The sequence below is a fragment of the Cladophialophora psammophila genome, assembly GCF_000585535.1.
Source record: "Cladophialophora psammophila CBS 110553 chromosome Unknown aczJe-supercont1.1, whole genome shotgun sequence".
Taxonomy (NCBI): Eukaryota; Fungi; Ascomycota; class Eurotiomycetes; order Chaetothyriales; family Herpotrichiellaceae; genus Cladophialophora; species Cladophialophora psammophila.
Window position 1 is genome coordinate 2208717 of NW_006912922.1, and position 15658 is coordinate 2224374.

The following is a 15658-nucleotide window of genomic DNA, read 5'->3' on the forward strand; positions in this document are numbered from 1 at the left end:
CAGAGGCTCTGGAGCGGGTTCTCTGAATAAGCGAACCAATAGTGTGGCAACGAAGGAATGCCGTGGGAGAGAGATGGGGAGCACGCCAGCCCCTGTTGTAATTCCACGGGCCGCAAGGCTGCCCAAGGCTGGGCTGATGCTGGTGAGAAACAAAAGTCTATTCAAACTTCCACGGCGATTGGTATCCTCTCACCACGGGAAGGGCCGCGACGCTGGTAGAATCCGATTGCCACACAAATCACTCGCTCGTGGGGATTTGCTGATGGTCCGTCACGCATGCTGAAGTCATTCTCTTGGGAGTATCCGACCTTGTTGTGGCGGCTGATTGTAAGTGTACTTACCTAAAGCGGGTTTTACAAACCTTGACAGATCTCGAGTTGACTCTGCAAGGCTCGGGCAAAAGGAGCGGGGGATTGCGTGCAGCGGGCCGTGTGGATAGCTGCTGGGTAGGTAGTATCGTACTGGGTACTTGCCTTGCTGTAGGGAAACAACCCATTTACCTTGCTGAGGTCCAAAGGTGCCAGCGTTGCAGGCTCCAGAGACAGGCACCGACAAAATCATGACATGGTACATAGCTTGGCTGAACAGTGAGAGAAGGGAGGATAATCGGTGCGTATTAAAAGGGAGTGGGGAGTGAGTGGAAAAGGCACAGGACCCTGTCTTCTTGGCGCCAAGCACAGGAGGCACACGCCAAGCCCGTCGAGCCCGTCTCCACGGACGGGCATTTGTGTCTCCGAGCCCAAAAGTCACTTTTAGCTCCCTCCTGCTCCCTCCAATTCCCCCTTGCTGGCCACGGCAGTTGCAACGATGGGTCATTCCTTCAACAAAGAAGCGTGAAGAAGTGAGACAGGTACCTACTCCGTACCGAGTACCCAGTTCATCGATTGGTTCTGACCACATGCTAATTTCAGCACAGTTGGCTTTCGAGCATGATGCACGTCATCTCACGAATGGTACCATCCTGTAGGCACCAAGACAGGTTCATCAAAATCATGAAGAGCGACCAGAGCTTCCCTTTGAGGGGAAGGCATGACGAAGTCATGACAAAAGCTACCACCCTTGCGCCACGCAAGAAGTACATCCAATGCACATCGTCATCCTGCATCGTGGATGGATTGCCCAAATTGAGGTTGACCACTCCCTTTACAGAATGGTCTGCAGCAGAACCTATATTATAAAACGAGCTCCAGGACCGCCAGGTATACAACCGGTCAGATCAACAGGTGATCCGTCTGTCGAGCTTGATCGGCACTGACAAGCTGTCCGTCTCACCAGACGGCTCCCCACTGAAACCCTCAAAATATCTGAACAGTTTTCCTGGGTCTTCCCTAACCCGAGATCTGGTGGAAGGATTAATAATCGAATCCAGCAATACATCGCTCTCGGTCAGCACCGAGATACACCACCACACGATGGTCTTGCACGGGAGGCCACACGGCCTGATGCCGAGCACTCGTCGCATTTCGCAATATTCTTTCCAGGCTTTGAAGTGCATGAGTCCAATCTGTCGGTGGCCTGTACAATACTCGGAAAGGGCCAAAAATAGAAACGCTACCACGTCTTCGTCACTGGAATCCTTCTGACTGGCCAGCGCGGATATTCTTTGCCGGGTTTGTGCAAGGATGAAGTTCTGTCGAGCGGCAAGGTAGTGGTTCTCGGCATCGAACAAATCGCTGTCGGGCCGTGGCCCGTATTTGCGGTAATGGTTCGCACTGAAGAGCAGGATCATGGTTTCAAAACACCATTGGCTTGAAATGGCGAATGGGAGAAACAGTTTGAGCACCGGATCATGTTTTTGCATGATCTCCGGGTAAATGTCCAACCCCAGCATGGCTGCTGCGTTTAGCGCGAAATACCGGATCAAATTACGATCGGTTGTCGTCAGGACAAGAGGCAACCCTTCGATTGATTTCTGGAGCTCCCGCAGAACAATGCGCTGCGGTTCGTCTTCGGATCCAGGAAAGTGATGATGCAACGTCGCCTGCTGCTCGGGCGGAGTATTTTCGATCTTCAGACCTTCGAGTAAAGATAACCCGAACTCTGAACGGCTTTCCGTACTCGCCCTTCTCGACTTGGATCGCATTTGTGGAGAATGACGCTCCCCATCATAGATGCTGGCACTGGATCTGGGCGATTCCGTGTCGATAAATGGAGAATTGCTTAACCTGGAGTCTTCTGAGGGATCGCATGTCCCTGGCGACCGCGCCCGTCTCTTCCTATCAACAGCGGCCCTTTCAGACGACTTGTCCTTGCATTCCGGCTTGGTCCGTGGCTCGGATCTAACTGCGGTCCTCGAACGTGGTGATTCTGATCGCGGCTTCCTGAGAAATGGCGACACTGTAACACTATCCTTCTGGAAGTCGATGACGGCTGCATAGTGGGAGATGCGATTTTTCTTTGCCTTGTCTGATTCGCCAAATTTGGAAAGCGGTGCATTCGTTGGATCTGGACTTGGCTGCGCATTTTCCTCTTTTGGTCGCATCCATCGCAATGGCGAGAACTGGTTTCGAGAAACCCATTCAGATCTCGCCTCTCTCTTCGATCTCACACGATCTTTCATCAGATGCGCCCGTGCTGTCTCGGTAACCCCGCGGCGGTTAATGTCATAGTCTACAAACGTGAAGACCCTTCCCTCTGATTTTTGGTCCGACATGCTGGCTGTGTTGTGGTATATAGCGACGAGGTGACTTCTCCCTTCCCTGTCGGATACTAATGTATTGTTGTCCTCGGGTATATAGTATAGAGCCTTGAGAGGGGATATGCCTACGGCTGCTCTCCGATATTACTCATCCCTGAGCCCCATCTCCATAACACTTACACAGTTGACCTTGTGGCTAGCGTCGAGGAATGCAAATCTGAGGAGGCCGGATCTTCGACAGTGTTGAAACGGCGATAACCGCCAGGGCCTGAAGGGCTCGATCCAATCGGCACGTCTGTGCCGACTGCTGTACCACACTATTCCCGTTTTTGAGAAGAAGAAAATGCGTCTAATTGGCTGCCGACTGGCGTTGGTCGAGGCGAGATGGGCGCTCTTGGTGCTCCATTCTGAAGCAGAAAAATATCCGCGAGGAACTACGTGCACTACAGCGCCCACAAAAGATTCCTTCTCGTTGGGTCTCATATCATCCACCTCCCCAGCCACCTCGTCAGCCAATCAATGTTGCCATTTTCCGAAAGTTCTCGTTGCGGCAAGTCCATATTCGATCTAGCCTCGACAGCGGACCTGGAGACATTCTGCACGCCATGCATACGAGGGCGCCACTTGGCCAGCACTCAGCTTGCTGGTCTCTGGACCCAACTGGTCAGATCATCCACAGACTTCACGCCGGATTCTTTGTCAGCCGCCATCTTCTTCAAATTTCTTAGTCATTGCATTGCTATTCGGCTTCTGGAACCCAAGCAAGGCGATGGAGAAATACACGAGGTTTGCACGCTGTCTTCCAGGCCCCGGAGCGAGGGCCCTTTGGGCAGTTCTTCCCACATGGCACGGTCTTGAGCTAAAAACCACCTTGCCGTGCTGTAGCTGAAGCGACCCGCACTTCCGCCAATCACTTCCGGTTCGCAGGACGGCCTCGAATGTCCTCAGCACAGGTTTCTTTCTCTCTACAGGCTGCTTACCTTCGCCTACTGCTCGCGAAGACTCCGTGCTGCGAGCACCATATGTGAGTTGACGCTGACTGCATCGCTCTGTAACATCCGGTCAACGCTGCTAGGAAGTATCCATGTCAATTTTGGAAATTTGCGGAGTACTATAGTCACAAACCCAATGTCTAGCGTATGAACGGACCATGGGAATGCTGACATTTCCACCAGGCAAAAGGACCTCAGGCATCCATGTTTTTCCGTTTCCCAAACGAAATGAGCGGGAAGGAAGGAGCATATCGACAATCCCTCAGACGACTGCATCCACCCCACTTGAATATGCGGATTCTCCGTCACGATAGCCTGTTCCACTTTTCATCTTCTCCTCCCAGTCCACGCAGATTCTCGGCGCAAACCGTTGATTCCTGCCAGAGATCGGTCGAGACGGTCTGTGGCGTAGAAACTAGTGAGCGTTTCAGCCCGAGAGCAAGCCACGAGAGCAGGATCTCACGTCTATCCACCCCTGCAAAGCTCAGGAGAGAGGATCAACACCGCAACTTGCCGAGTAACTAACCTGTCCAACACAGAACCCAGACTGTTGACCCTGGGAAAGTATGCGAGAGCGTCAACCTAACGGTTACGCTCCTGCCGTATAAGACAGGATTGTCGCCCAGATATTCCATATTTTAGCTCGCTGACTATAAGTATTCTAGTGCCCTCAACATTCTTGCAAGGCTTGATGATGACAGCGGGCTAATTCTGCAAGATTCGATTTAGAGACCATGACCGTTGTAAAGGCCAAAGGGGCCACTCCCAGGCCTTCGCAAGGGACTTTGCAAAGAACAGCCCCTGTGAATGACCCACGAGGATGGAAGCTATGTATTCCTCCTGCAATGACCTACAGGCTCGTCTCACATCCAGATCCAACGGCTCGGCATGATAGAGTCGATCCCCCGAAAGCCGCAGGGATTATCGTCATTGTCATCCATGAAACGGAGATTTATTTAAGTGACCTGAGTCAGACTATCTCATAATAGCCACCTACAAAAGATATTTCTTCGTCTATCGACACAAAGAGAAATTCGTGGCTTGGACCTCGCTGACCCTCGCCCACATGGAAATAGACTGTTCTCCTGCCATAATTGGAAAGAGAGTCTATCCAAACAAAGCTCCGCTTCACGGCCTCCCAGCGAATCGGAAAATTGGCATTCTGCATTGCCAACGTCGCGGGACATCTCTACTACCCTTGACTTCTCCCCCTGGCTCACCTGTTGAGCAGCCTTGGTCGATCACTTAGTCGAGAAGGTGTAGCCAACCGGATCCAGGTACCCCCTGGGCGCAGACGATCAATGATCCCCTCGGCTGCGACGGTGTATCGTTCAAGCGTCAAAAGCTTAGCAAAGCTTGTATACTGCTGACTACACAAAGACACAGGTCATCGCCTTGTCTAAAATGCTGATGAGCAAACCATTACGCGTCAGCCACGGACACAATCCGGGGTACCTTGCATATCTGCTCATCGGGAGCCGCATGGAACTAGGTCTCGAAGAGCAGGCCCCGAGTGGATACTTCTTTTACACACAGTACTTATGGGGTACCTTTGGTGACCCACTGCATTAACGGCTAGGTCAGTTTCCATAAAGAGGTATTTACACTTTCGGAAATATATCCTCCCGTCACCTTCGGTTCCGTTTTCCTACGGGGAGGGAAAGCCACGTGATCACCCACACCCTTAGCACGGGGCCGGTGGGAAGGGACTTTTCTCTCCCAAAATTGTCCCGACCCGAACCAAGGTAATATTCATCAGTCACTGCCGCACCAGGTCGCGTCTAGCACGTGCCTTACAAGGTCACTTTCCTACCCACAACCGTGGCAGTTCGGTCATGATAGCTCCGTAAGACGGGAACGACGGCCGAAGAGAGACACCGGCCGAGGCATTGACTTTTGGCTATGTCAGTGTTGTCCCATTGTCAACGGGCCTTGCTCTTTGGCATACTGTGATGCCTAGGCGATGCCTCTGTGGGCCCACATGGTTACAGAGGCGTCCATGTGCAACGTGAAAAAAAACTCTGACAGAATCATCCAGGCTCTGCTGAAGACGGGATAGGGTATCTTCTAGGCTGTCAGGTTTGCATTCTCGACTTTGTGGATGGAAAGAGCTCAACCTCCTATCCACGGGTAGATCACACGGCTCGGCCGACAGCTCAAACCGGGGTCCTATGTACCCTGAGGTGGGAATCTGCCGCGCCCCGCCGCCACCCCCAAACGATCCGGCGAGCAATGATTCATCATTCGCCCGGTTTGTTTGCTTGAGCCAAAGATGATGAACTCACCTCCTTGCCGGCATTTGGTTACATACTTCGCTCGCTTTCATATCACTCGAGTTTTCTCATCTCATTGTTATCTGCTTCCATATTGACTGGATGTGCCTATACGCTCAGGCTTGCTACTTCCTAATTGCATGACTGGCAACGAATCGCCACTGCAGGCCACGGTGGATGCGCTTTGTGGCTCTCCCACACGGTCAGTGTTCCCATTTGGCCTGCTCCGACACGTCGGCAGCGACCATCCTCGATCAGCTCACCAAAAGCTGGATTAGCGCTGCTGAACGGTTTCTTCTCTCTAGAAAATATGCCAGAACATTTGCTAACTTCAGATGTCACCCGCCAAGTCTGAAAGTTACCACTTACTTGTCCAGTGTCAGAGATCCGTCGAGCTTGTGGCAAGAGATGGCCTTAGGAATATATGTTTGCTATCGCCGTTGATGGGGCGTGCGCAGAAATGGAAAGTTGAGTGAGATAGTCAAGGGCGAATTGCCATATACATTCGCGAAGGTCCGCCACATAATGTCTCGCAGCGCCTTCCTACCACCGTCTTCGGGCAGAAAATTATCAACGAAAAAGCTGAGCTCCTTGCGGTAGCTCCGGCTCTCTTACAAGCTATCATTCCTCGCGCCAGATAGTGACAGCCCGACTTCATGAAGAGCAACTTCATCTCCTACGATTTCCCGTCGAGCTGATTGAATTCGACAGTCTAGCGAGGGGACGGTCTTGCTAACCCAGAGGTATTAAAGACTGTGGCCAGAGCTGGTTGCGGTTCATGGAGAGAAAACGGAATTGTAAGGTGCTTTCTCTGGTATGCGAACGAGAGGCTACAATGTTGAGGCGGACAAGTTGACAAAGCGGAAATTGAGGGAAGATTGTCGAAAGCAAACTGTGGTCGGCGGTGGATCCTGTTTTGTGCTACAGCATTAGTGGAGGGAACCAAGGGGATACTCGTCTCTTCACGACTTTGGTGTCTCGATCTGTGGATAGATGGCGAGACCGACGAGGCTGACAAGGCTGAACTCCCCTGGATTCCATGTGAGGTCATACTACGCCATTTTTGTGGGCCGATGAAACTTCTCAAGAGGTCCCTGGTTAAGAGACAGTCCTAATGGCAAGATAATGATGCCGACATTCCTTCTTGCCTCGTTACCATGGTCGAATAATAGGCGATTTGATACCATCGATGCGATCGTATCCAAGACTAACCATGGATTGAGGACCGTCACCACGTGATCAACTCTTCCGCTACATAATGGCAGGTTTGCCGACAAGTCTTTATCTTTTCTCCGCTTTGTCTCTTCCAAGATCTCCCTCCTTGGTGGCTCCACCAGGTTTCATTCTGCGCGAAACTCTTCTCGGCTTGCTCATGGTAGCCACCATATCGCCGATGGTCGCGACTTAGCACTATGTTGAAGGATATCTTCTGCCTGGAACCGATGGCTCAATGTGCCCAAAGCGGGCCCCACTCAATTCCCTTGCACCTACAACTACGGCCAAGGAAAACCCGAACAAGGACAGGTTGCCTTACATGCGTCGCGCGCAAGAAGCGCTGCGATGAACGAAAACCGGAATGTAACGCCTGTATCCGAAGTCTCCGTGTATGCTCCTGGCGTCAAGAGCAGACGCCAAATGCACCGGGGGCGTATGATGGCATGAAGGAGTCCTCAGCTAGTCAGCCTACGATAGCAGAAACAGAGGACAAGGACGAGGGGATATTGTCCTCACAACCCCAATCCTCCGTTCACACACCAAGTGTGCCTCGCAAAGAGTTCTCCCACCATCAGCAGGGATTCCGCGAAATGCCCTTACAATGGAACATCCCGATTTCATCAGCTTTCACAGACTCTTGGTCACGTATTCTTCTCGAAAACTACATAGGCAGGACGGCTGGCGTCCTCGCTGCGAGGAAGATCATGGAAAACCCCTATCTGACTTGTGTGCTCCCACGAGCACTATCAGACGAGCTGATTCTCCATTGCGTCCTAGCCTTGAGTGCTTCCCATCGAGCTCATGAAGAAGACGCTCTTGACTTCAAAAGTCTCTCCAGCAGACATTATGTCCTGGCCCTCCGCCAGCTAAGGCGGGAGCTGTCTAAGGCTGTGGGCGTCAACGCTGAGGAAGAACTCCGTTTCCTTCTAGCCACAAACTTATTGGCCACACTTGAGGTCAGTCGTTCTGGTTCCATTCAATTGCCGTGCATTAGTGGTAATTTCGTCAGGCCATAGGGGGCAACACACACGGTGCTGCGTTGTACCACCTCCACGCCAGCCAGCCTTTTTTGTCGGCCGCACTCACTGCCGCATTCAAATCGGCTCATCGAGAGCTTATTTCATTTCTGGTCGAATCACACGCTTACATGACTTTGGTTGCCAATATCACCTTTTCCAGCGATGGTATCTTGCAAGATTTGCTAACAGATCCACTTCTTTCCTCTCTGGAGCAACTTCGTTCGGAGGGTACATACGGTGTGATGTTTGGATGCGCACATGGTCTATTCCAACTCATTCCGAGCATATACACCTTGGCGAAAACTCGAATGCAAGAAAGGGAGCACGGAGTGGTATCCTCTGACACCCTGGCCCAATATTCCTACATTGAACAACAGATTCGCTGCTGGCGAGTTCCATCTGACCTCCAGGTTGAAGATGAATGGTTCGAACAACTATCGACATCTGCAGAGATCTATCGTCATGCATTGCTAATCTTTATGCACACGGCCTTTGAATGTTCCCCAACAGCCACAGAAGAGATAATGAGGAAACTGCAGCCTGAAATTGATGCAGTCTTCCCTCTGGCCCAGCGATTGTTCTCTTATGAGAGTTATCCTCCCGTAGCGACTATTATGCTTTGGCCGGCCATTATCCTGGGCTCGTGTCTTCGCCGTTCGGAAGATCGGCGACTGTTGCGAAATATTCTAATGGACTTTCCTTTGAGAATGGGAATTGTCAAGCAGGCTGCGTCACTGCTTGATTTACTCTGGAATGATGCAGCTGACGATACATTATTTGGGCCCGTGGGTTTGCACATTGTTATGGTCAAGAACGGCATTAACTTCTGCATGGCTTAATCGTCCAGTCATACTAACCAGTGACCGGATTGGTCTCTATGGCCTTTGAGACAACCATTGCGGTCTCTGGAGTTGATGAACACGGGTCTCCAACGCCTGAGCAACCTACAATGCAGGATGCTCGGTTCCATTTGTTCAAGACGCCTGTCGAAAAACCAAGGACGTCAATTGTAACCAAAGAGCCAGTTTTGGTTAGTCGGTAAGCCGGATCAAGCCGGATCCTTGTACTTCAAGACAAGTGGCCATTTTAACTTCGCAGCTTATGGAAATTAGGTAAAGGTTCCCTCAGAACTCAACCAAGGCTTCCCACGCCGATGTATCTACCCGCGGTGATCTAATCTAGCCGAACAATAAGACTTTGGAGAGCCTCGTATCCCGTATGTATCCAGCCATGATATACGAGGCAATGTTCTCCTGCCTCTCTCTAAACTTGCCTGAAACCACTGCCAGACAAGTCCAAACTTCACCCTCAACACAGCGTCTGTTTAAGACTGCTGGGCTACACATCCACCCCTCCGATTTTCGGTGTTGATTGGAGCGACAATGACAGACTACGACGTCATCGTAGTCGGCGCTGGATATGCTGGCTTATCTGCTGGCAAGACGCTCAAAGAGGCAGGAAAGAGTATTGTCATTCTTGAAGCAGGAAATCGCATTGGGGGTCGAGTTTGGACCAAATACTTTGAGGACGGCACCTACGAGGATTATGGCGGCATGTTTCTTGGGGTCCAACAGCCTCTCATGTATGAACTGGCTCGCGAATTCGGCATCCATACTTTCAATGTGCCAACAAAGGGGAAAACGGTGCTTTATTACAAAGGGAAAACTCGGAAATACTCAGGACTCATTCCCCCAGTTTTACCCTGGGCTTTGATCGATGTTGGATTGCTCATCCGGAAATTCGAGTCCATGGCGAGGATAGTCGACCTTGAGAAACCGTGGAACACTCCCAATGCGCACGAGTTGGACAAGGTTACCGTTGAGGACTGGATGCGGCGTCATTGCTGGACGTCGGTCGGGAATGACCTCTTCAGGGTTGCTGTCGAGCTCGTTTGGGGCACCGTTCCCTCCCAGATCAGCCTTTTACATGCGTTATGGTACTGCAAGGCCGGAGTTAGCTTCACAGTTCTGTCGACGATTGATCAAGGTGCCCAGCAACAACTTGCGCGGGGTGGAGGGCAAGCGATCGCCAATAAGATACATGAATTTCTGGGAGGTGCGGTTCACCTGGAAGAGCCCGTCACTCATGTGGATCAGACCAAGGACCAAAACGTCATTGTGCACACCCCGAAAGCAACATACACCGGTAAACGAGTCATCTTTGCCATTCCTCCGCCGTTATTATTGAAGGTTGGGTTTGAACCCCAGCTTCCCCTACAGAAGACGCAACTACTCCAGCGAATGCCCATGGGCGCATATTGGAAGATATTTGCTATTTACCCCAAGCCATTCTGGCATGAATCCGGCTTAAGGGGCGAAGGAGTGAGCCCGGATGGAATAGCTGGGTTGATCAATGACGTTTCTCCAGAGGACCGTAGCCGGGGGGTGTTGATGGCATTTGTGGTGGGGCCCAAGGCCTACAAATTCGCCGCCATGGACGAGAAAATGCAGAAGGAAACGGTTCTGAAGCAATTGAAAGCATGCTATGGCGAGCAGGCTGGCAACCCTGTCAAGATGTCCATACACAGTATGATGAATGAGCCGTGGTCATTTGGCTGCCCTGTGGCAGGTCTTGCCCCCGGCATGTGGACGACTCTGGGCGAATGGATACGAAAGCCAATAGACCGACTACATTGGGCTGGCACTGAGACTGCAACGTCCTGGTCTGGATACATGGAAGGTGCTGTGCAATCTGGCCAACGTGCTGCAAAGGAAGTTCTCCTTGCTTTGGAGTGAATATGGGTGTTTTTATGCGGAACAGTTCTCCTCGCTGCCCGCTCGAGAATACCATAATCGAAGTCCCTCCGCAGAAAAACTGGAGTTTGGAATCTCTTCTCTCCCTACTTGAAGAGAAAAGCATATTTCAGTACGTTTCAATATGGATTCTTCATCTTGTATATTTCAGATTCAATCTCTATCAATCTACGACAAGCACTTTCTCTTCGACCCTCGTGTGTAAGCAGATGGCGAGGCTGACAAGGCTGAATTTCCCCGGTGTCAGATGTGAGGTCATATGATGTCATTTTTTATGGGCGAGCAAAGGGGTCCTCGATGGTCCCAATGTACCCGGTACTCCCATACACAATACTCCTCGACTTCTCCCCCCGTACAACATCGTACTCAATCTACTACTTCTCAAGACCTGGAGAGAAGGGATTTTCCCGTTGTGGCTTTTCCATCCCTTCAAGATCCCAGACCGTATAGATCACCAGCCATGACGGATTCGAAAGGCGGGCATTCGACCGAGTTTGAGCCCACGTCACTCGACGCGAATCAACACGGGATTGCACAGTAAGTCATTCAGCATGTCCTCAGGATTCACAGGCTGGCCCCTTGCCTTGAGCGCAGTCTAGAAGTGGAGAATCTAAACGCGGGTCGACCACAAACCAAACCGACCATTCACAGCACTTTCCGGTCCACTCACTAACTTGACCTTCTCGCGCCTCTCTCAGAAATACCATCGACGAAGGGAAATCCAATTACGGCGCCAAAACATCAGTGGGCCGTGACGTTGGAGCAAAGATGCCGCCTTCCAAAGCGTCAACCGGAGGATACGGTTTACCAGAGATCAGCAGCGGCGGGCAGTCATTGAGCGACAGCGTGAATGAGGCATTGAAAGGCAGGACGGGCACAGCGCAGGACAAGGCACAGAGGATCGACGAGAGCGTCAAAGCCGGCGGCGGAGAGGATCTGCATGAGACGGCTGCAGCGAAGCAGCCGTGAGCTTCATCCGGTTGCCAGTTTCGTGTCCTCAGCATGTTCGACCAGCGGTGTTTCGTCATGCGTGTGCTTTCAGCACTGAACAGCCGCTTCCTCACCCACCGAGATCAGATGGGCTACTTTGGTGGCATGTAATTCTCATAGCCGGCACATACATACATACAGCGTTGAGAGGAACTTTGCTCTGCAGTGATACGAGCAAGGAGGGTAGAAGATATTCAAACCTTAGCCAAACGTTCATCAACGGCCATTATTTGCCAACCTGCTGGAGTGCCACCGATCTGCTTACTCTGCCTTTCAGGACCTATTAGACATCCGCGCAGCACCTGGCCGTTGGATTTCAACCTGTTGGGAGGGAACAGCACCGCCGCAAACCAGCCGAAATGAAAGGGCTAATGCTGGACCAAACAAAATGCCTTGGTAAGTAATTTGATGTGTATATCAAGCCCGGTTCCGGGGTCGAAGGGCTTTGTTTGCCATCAGGAGCGGAAAAGGATCAAGATTGGCCGATGAGGAACTCTCCTTCCTCCCTGTCAGTAAATAATTTACGTAGGGTACAAGGCAAAGGGAGAAGTAACATGCATAAAGAACAAGTTAAAAGGTTGTAGGCACGAGTCGAACCGTATCCCCGTTTCTACAAAATGCACATGTATATATATACATTTATCTGTCGCCTGGGCCAATAGGGCCTCGCGGCAAGTCTCCTGTAATGGCCCCCTTTCAATCACGTGTCCCATTGCTTTCCCGCATAGTCCCACCTCTGCAGAAGCCGATGTCCATTCAAATCTTATATCTGAAGTGCAGATTCTGCTTGTCCGTCAGGTCATTGAAGCCCTCGAGCAGTTCTTCTTGTTGCCTCTCAGCATGCAGACCCCTTTGGTCGCGGGCCTTGTTGTCAAAGTAACACCAAGCCGTGTAGATCAACTGCAGGAAGCAGAGCGCACAGTAGGTGCCCAGTAATCCTTTGATGGCAGTGAAGTATCGCGGCGTTTCCGAGGGCAAGAACAGGTGCGGGCCCGTGATGTTTCCCGCGCAATAGAATCTAAAGAGGGGGCCAAGGTATGCTCGTTAGCTAAATAGTCCCCGAGATCTCCTTCAGGCGGCATTTCGAATTTCACGGAGAACAGAAATGTGGCCACCTACACGAAGAAGATTCCCACAACCGCAGTTCTCTTGGTGTGACCTGCCACATTAACACCTGGGAGAGTCCATCCTAGGATGATAGGCGCCCCGAGAACGTTTTGCAGCCAGCAACAAGCTACCAGCGCGTACCGATGTTTGATGTTGATGGTCAGGAGACCGATCAAGCCCGCGATTCCGGGCAGGCACGAGACTGGGGAGGACAGTGGCATTAGATTGTCCAACTCGAGAAGCGGGCGTTGACGAGCTTCACTCACTGATGATGGTGATACCCAAAAGGTTCTTCTTGGTCGCTACCCAACCGAAACCCATGCACCCAATGACCTCAAATGCCCCACCAGGCGTCTGCAGCAGGGTCGTCCGAAGCGCATCGAATCCGAAGCCTTTGATCAGGGCAGAAGCAAAGTTTGCCACGGCACCGTTCAGAATCCCCGTGCAGGTGCCCATGAGGATGACGAGGTAGGTTTTTGGGTCGAGTAATGCCTCCTTGATGTGGCCGGGTACAATCTTATTATGTTTGATGCCCATCTGATTCTTCGATACACGCCACACAGCCACCATGCGTTCATATTCTGTCAGCATTTTGGCGTTATGAGCTCCGTCGGGAAGGTAGAGAATGATCACGAAGCCCCAGAGGAACGTGATAGCCCCGACAATCTGCTGGATGTCAGGTGCTACACAGTCAACTATCGAAGGGCTGCCTTACCAGATAAATCAACTTCCAGTTTGGGACGGCAAGATGGACGGCATGGCCACTGCCGTATGCAAGCAAGGCACCAAGAATTGAAGAAACTCCGTTTGTCGAGAGCCAGAAGGATGTTCGGAGCGCTTGTTCTTCCCTTGTCCACAGCATCGAGGTGAGAAGAACAAAGGCCGGAGATATACAAGCCTCCACCATGCCCAAAAAGAAGCGAATGGCAAAGAAGCCGGAAAAGTTGAAAACCGCAGCTTGCAGCATGCAGACAACACCCCAAATGAAAAGCATATATCCGATCAATCTGCCAATGGGGTAGCGCTGAAGGATGACGTTCCACGGATACGCGCCGGTGAGCCAGCCAAAATATAATGCTGATGCAACCCATGAATAGTCATCTCCTTTCATATGCGTATCTTCTTGAAGTCCGTATGCGTTGGAATAGTTGAGGCTGTAGTCGTTAGAGCTCGGACTAGCGCACAGCCCAATGCAAACTCACGTCTGCTTGTCTAGGAAGCTTAGCATGTAGGTTGTCATCATCTATCGACACCCAGAGTCAGCTTGCTACCCTTCGATGGTTGTTGTAGAGAACCGTACCATAGGAATGACAATCCAGTCAAGCTTTCGGCGAACTTTGATGGCATCTCGTTCAAGTTGATCTTCATCAAATTCAAGTGCCTTCTGCAACAACTCTCTGCCGAGGGCATCGGGATCATTCGCACTGCCTTTGAGGCGGTCGAGGATGCTCTTGGAAGATGTGGGAGCAGTTTCAACAGACGGTTCAATGACCTGGACTGGGGTCTTCTCCATGTCGGCCATCTTCAAGACGGGGATACAAAACGGTCATGGCACCTGGCAGAAGCAGGACGGAAAGATTTTCTGGGATGCCAGATATGTCTTATAGATGGCATGATTCTGGTTCTGCAGGGAAGACCCCCCCCCCCGGTATCGGCACTAAGCAACGTGGTGATGGCTCTTGGAGGCAGCTGATCAGTGAGATAAGGGTCTCGAACAGTCAAGAGCATGTACCGATTCAACGGCCTTGATGCAGATGCAAAGGTGTTGTCCGTTTGCCGCCAATTGATAACTATGGTTCTTTTGCCTAGGTGAGTATCGAATGCGGAGATTTGCGATCAAGCCGCAGGGGACCTGCAATGATCTGCATTAGCCGGCGGTTGAGGCTTCTGCCCGCTCCGGCGCAAAGCGATGTGATTCGGGGCAATGGTAGAAGTATGTTTGTAGTTCCACTCCTCCTGGATAAGGTTGTGCTTGGCTATCAACTGGTGTTGGGATGGGATGATACATGGCAAGCGACACACACAATCACTTCTGCGACACTTCGACGAACACTGTCAAGCAACCCACCTTACCTGTTCCTCTCAGCCATACAGGCGAGGCGTATCATTTGGACACAGTGCTCGATAACTAGTTCTCTGTCGGGCGAGTATCAAAGGACAAAGGGCTTTTCGTGGGCCTCATGAGAGAGTTCATGGGGCGATAGGAACAAGGGCCTGAGGACTGGCAGCAAGCTTAAAGTCCAGTCGGATCGATGAGCGCGCAAAGCGCGACTACCGCGCCATAGATATCTCACTTGGCGCTCCATGTTGGGTTCCAGATAGCAGATAAGCCCATTTTGTGACCAGAAGGATCATGGCATCGAAGCGGAGGTCCAGTGTTGTCGTAAAAGACGTTCTTTGGGCGAAGGGGCTTCGATTCTTCTGGCGGTATTTGTATAACTAGATTTCAATAAGGTGAAGCAAAGGGAGATACAAGCAGAGGCGATTGTAGGAAACAAGACTCGGGTTGACGAAAGGGAGATGGTCGAGATGCGGATGGTGGATGTATGTACCGAGTACGAGGTAATCCAGGAGGCAATCGAGGTCATTAGAGGTGGATGAAAAAGTGACGTCACGTGCCGTCTTTTGTTCTTTGCCGCGCTTTTCGCTTGGAGTGTTTGGCTTTTTCACG

The 15658-nt window shown here is 51.4% G+C and overlaps 5 protein-coding genes across 5 annotated transcripts; 3 read left to right on the plus strand and 2 right to left on the minus strand.

Annotated features, from left to right (window-relative positions):
* Positions 1-1216: 1216 nt before the first annotated feature.
* On the minus strand, positions 1217-2653 carry A1O5_00743 (uncharacterized protein; the record flags this gene model as incomplete). The annotated part of the gene is made up of 1 exon (XM_007741362.1): positions 1217-2653. The coding sequence occupies one exon, from the start codon at positions 2651-2653 to the stop codon at positions 1217-1219; it is 1437 nt and encodes a 478-aa protein (XP_007739552.1).
* Positions 2654-7708: 5055 nt separating this feature from the next.
* Positions 7709-8976, plus strand: A1O5_00744 (uncharacterized protein; the record flags this gene model as incomplete). The annotated part of the gene is made up of 2 exons (XM_007741363.1): positions 7709-8074; positions 8128-8976. The coding sequence occupies 2 exons, from the start codon at positions 7709-7711 to the stop codon at positions 8974-8976; spliced, it is 1215 nt and encodes a 404-aa protein (XP_007739553.1).
* Positions 8977-9519: 543 nt separating this feature from the next.
* On the plus strand, positions 9520-10872 carry A1O5_00745 (uncharacterized protein; the record flags this gene model as incomplete). Its single annotated transcript, XM_007741364.1, has 1 exon — positions 9520-10872. The coding sequence occupies one exon, from the start codon at positions 9520-9522 to the stop codon at positions 10870-10872; it is 1353 nt and encodes a 450-aa protein (XP_007739554.1).
* A 478-nt stretch (positions 10873-11350) lies between these two features.
* Positions 11351-11859, plus strand: A1O5_00746 (uncharacterized protein; the record flags this gene model as incomplete). The annotated part of the gene is made up of 2 exons (XM_007741365.1): positions 11351-11427; positions 11589-11859. The coding sequence occupies 2 exons, from the start codon at positions 11351-11353 to the stop codon at positions 11857-11859; spliced, it is 348 nt and encodes a 115-aa protein (XP_007739555.1).
* A 777-nt stretch (positions 11860-12636) lies between these two features.
* Positions 12637-14509, minus strand: A1O5_00747 (uncharacterized protein; the record flags this gene model as incomplete). The annotated part of the gene is made up of 6 exons (XM_007741366.1): positions 12637-12898; positions 13000-13189; positions 13254-13653; positions 13703-14141; positions 14190-14230; positions 14288-14509. The coding sequence occupies 6 exons, from the start codon at positions 14507-14509 to the stop codon at positions 12637-12639; spliced, it is 1554 nt and encodes a 517-aa protein (XP_007739556.1).
* Between the last annotated feature and the right edge of the window lie 1149 nt (positions 14510-15658).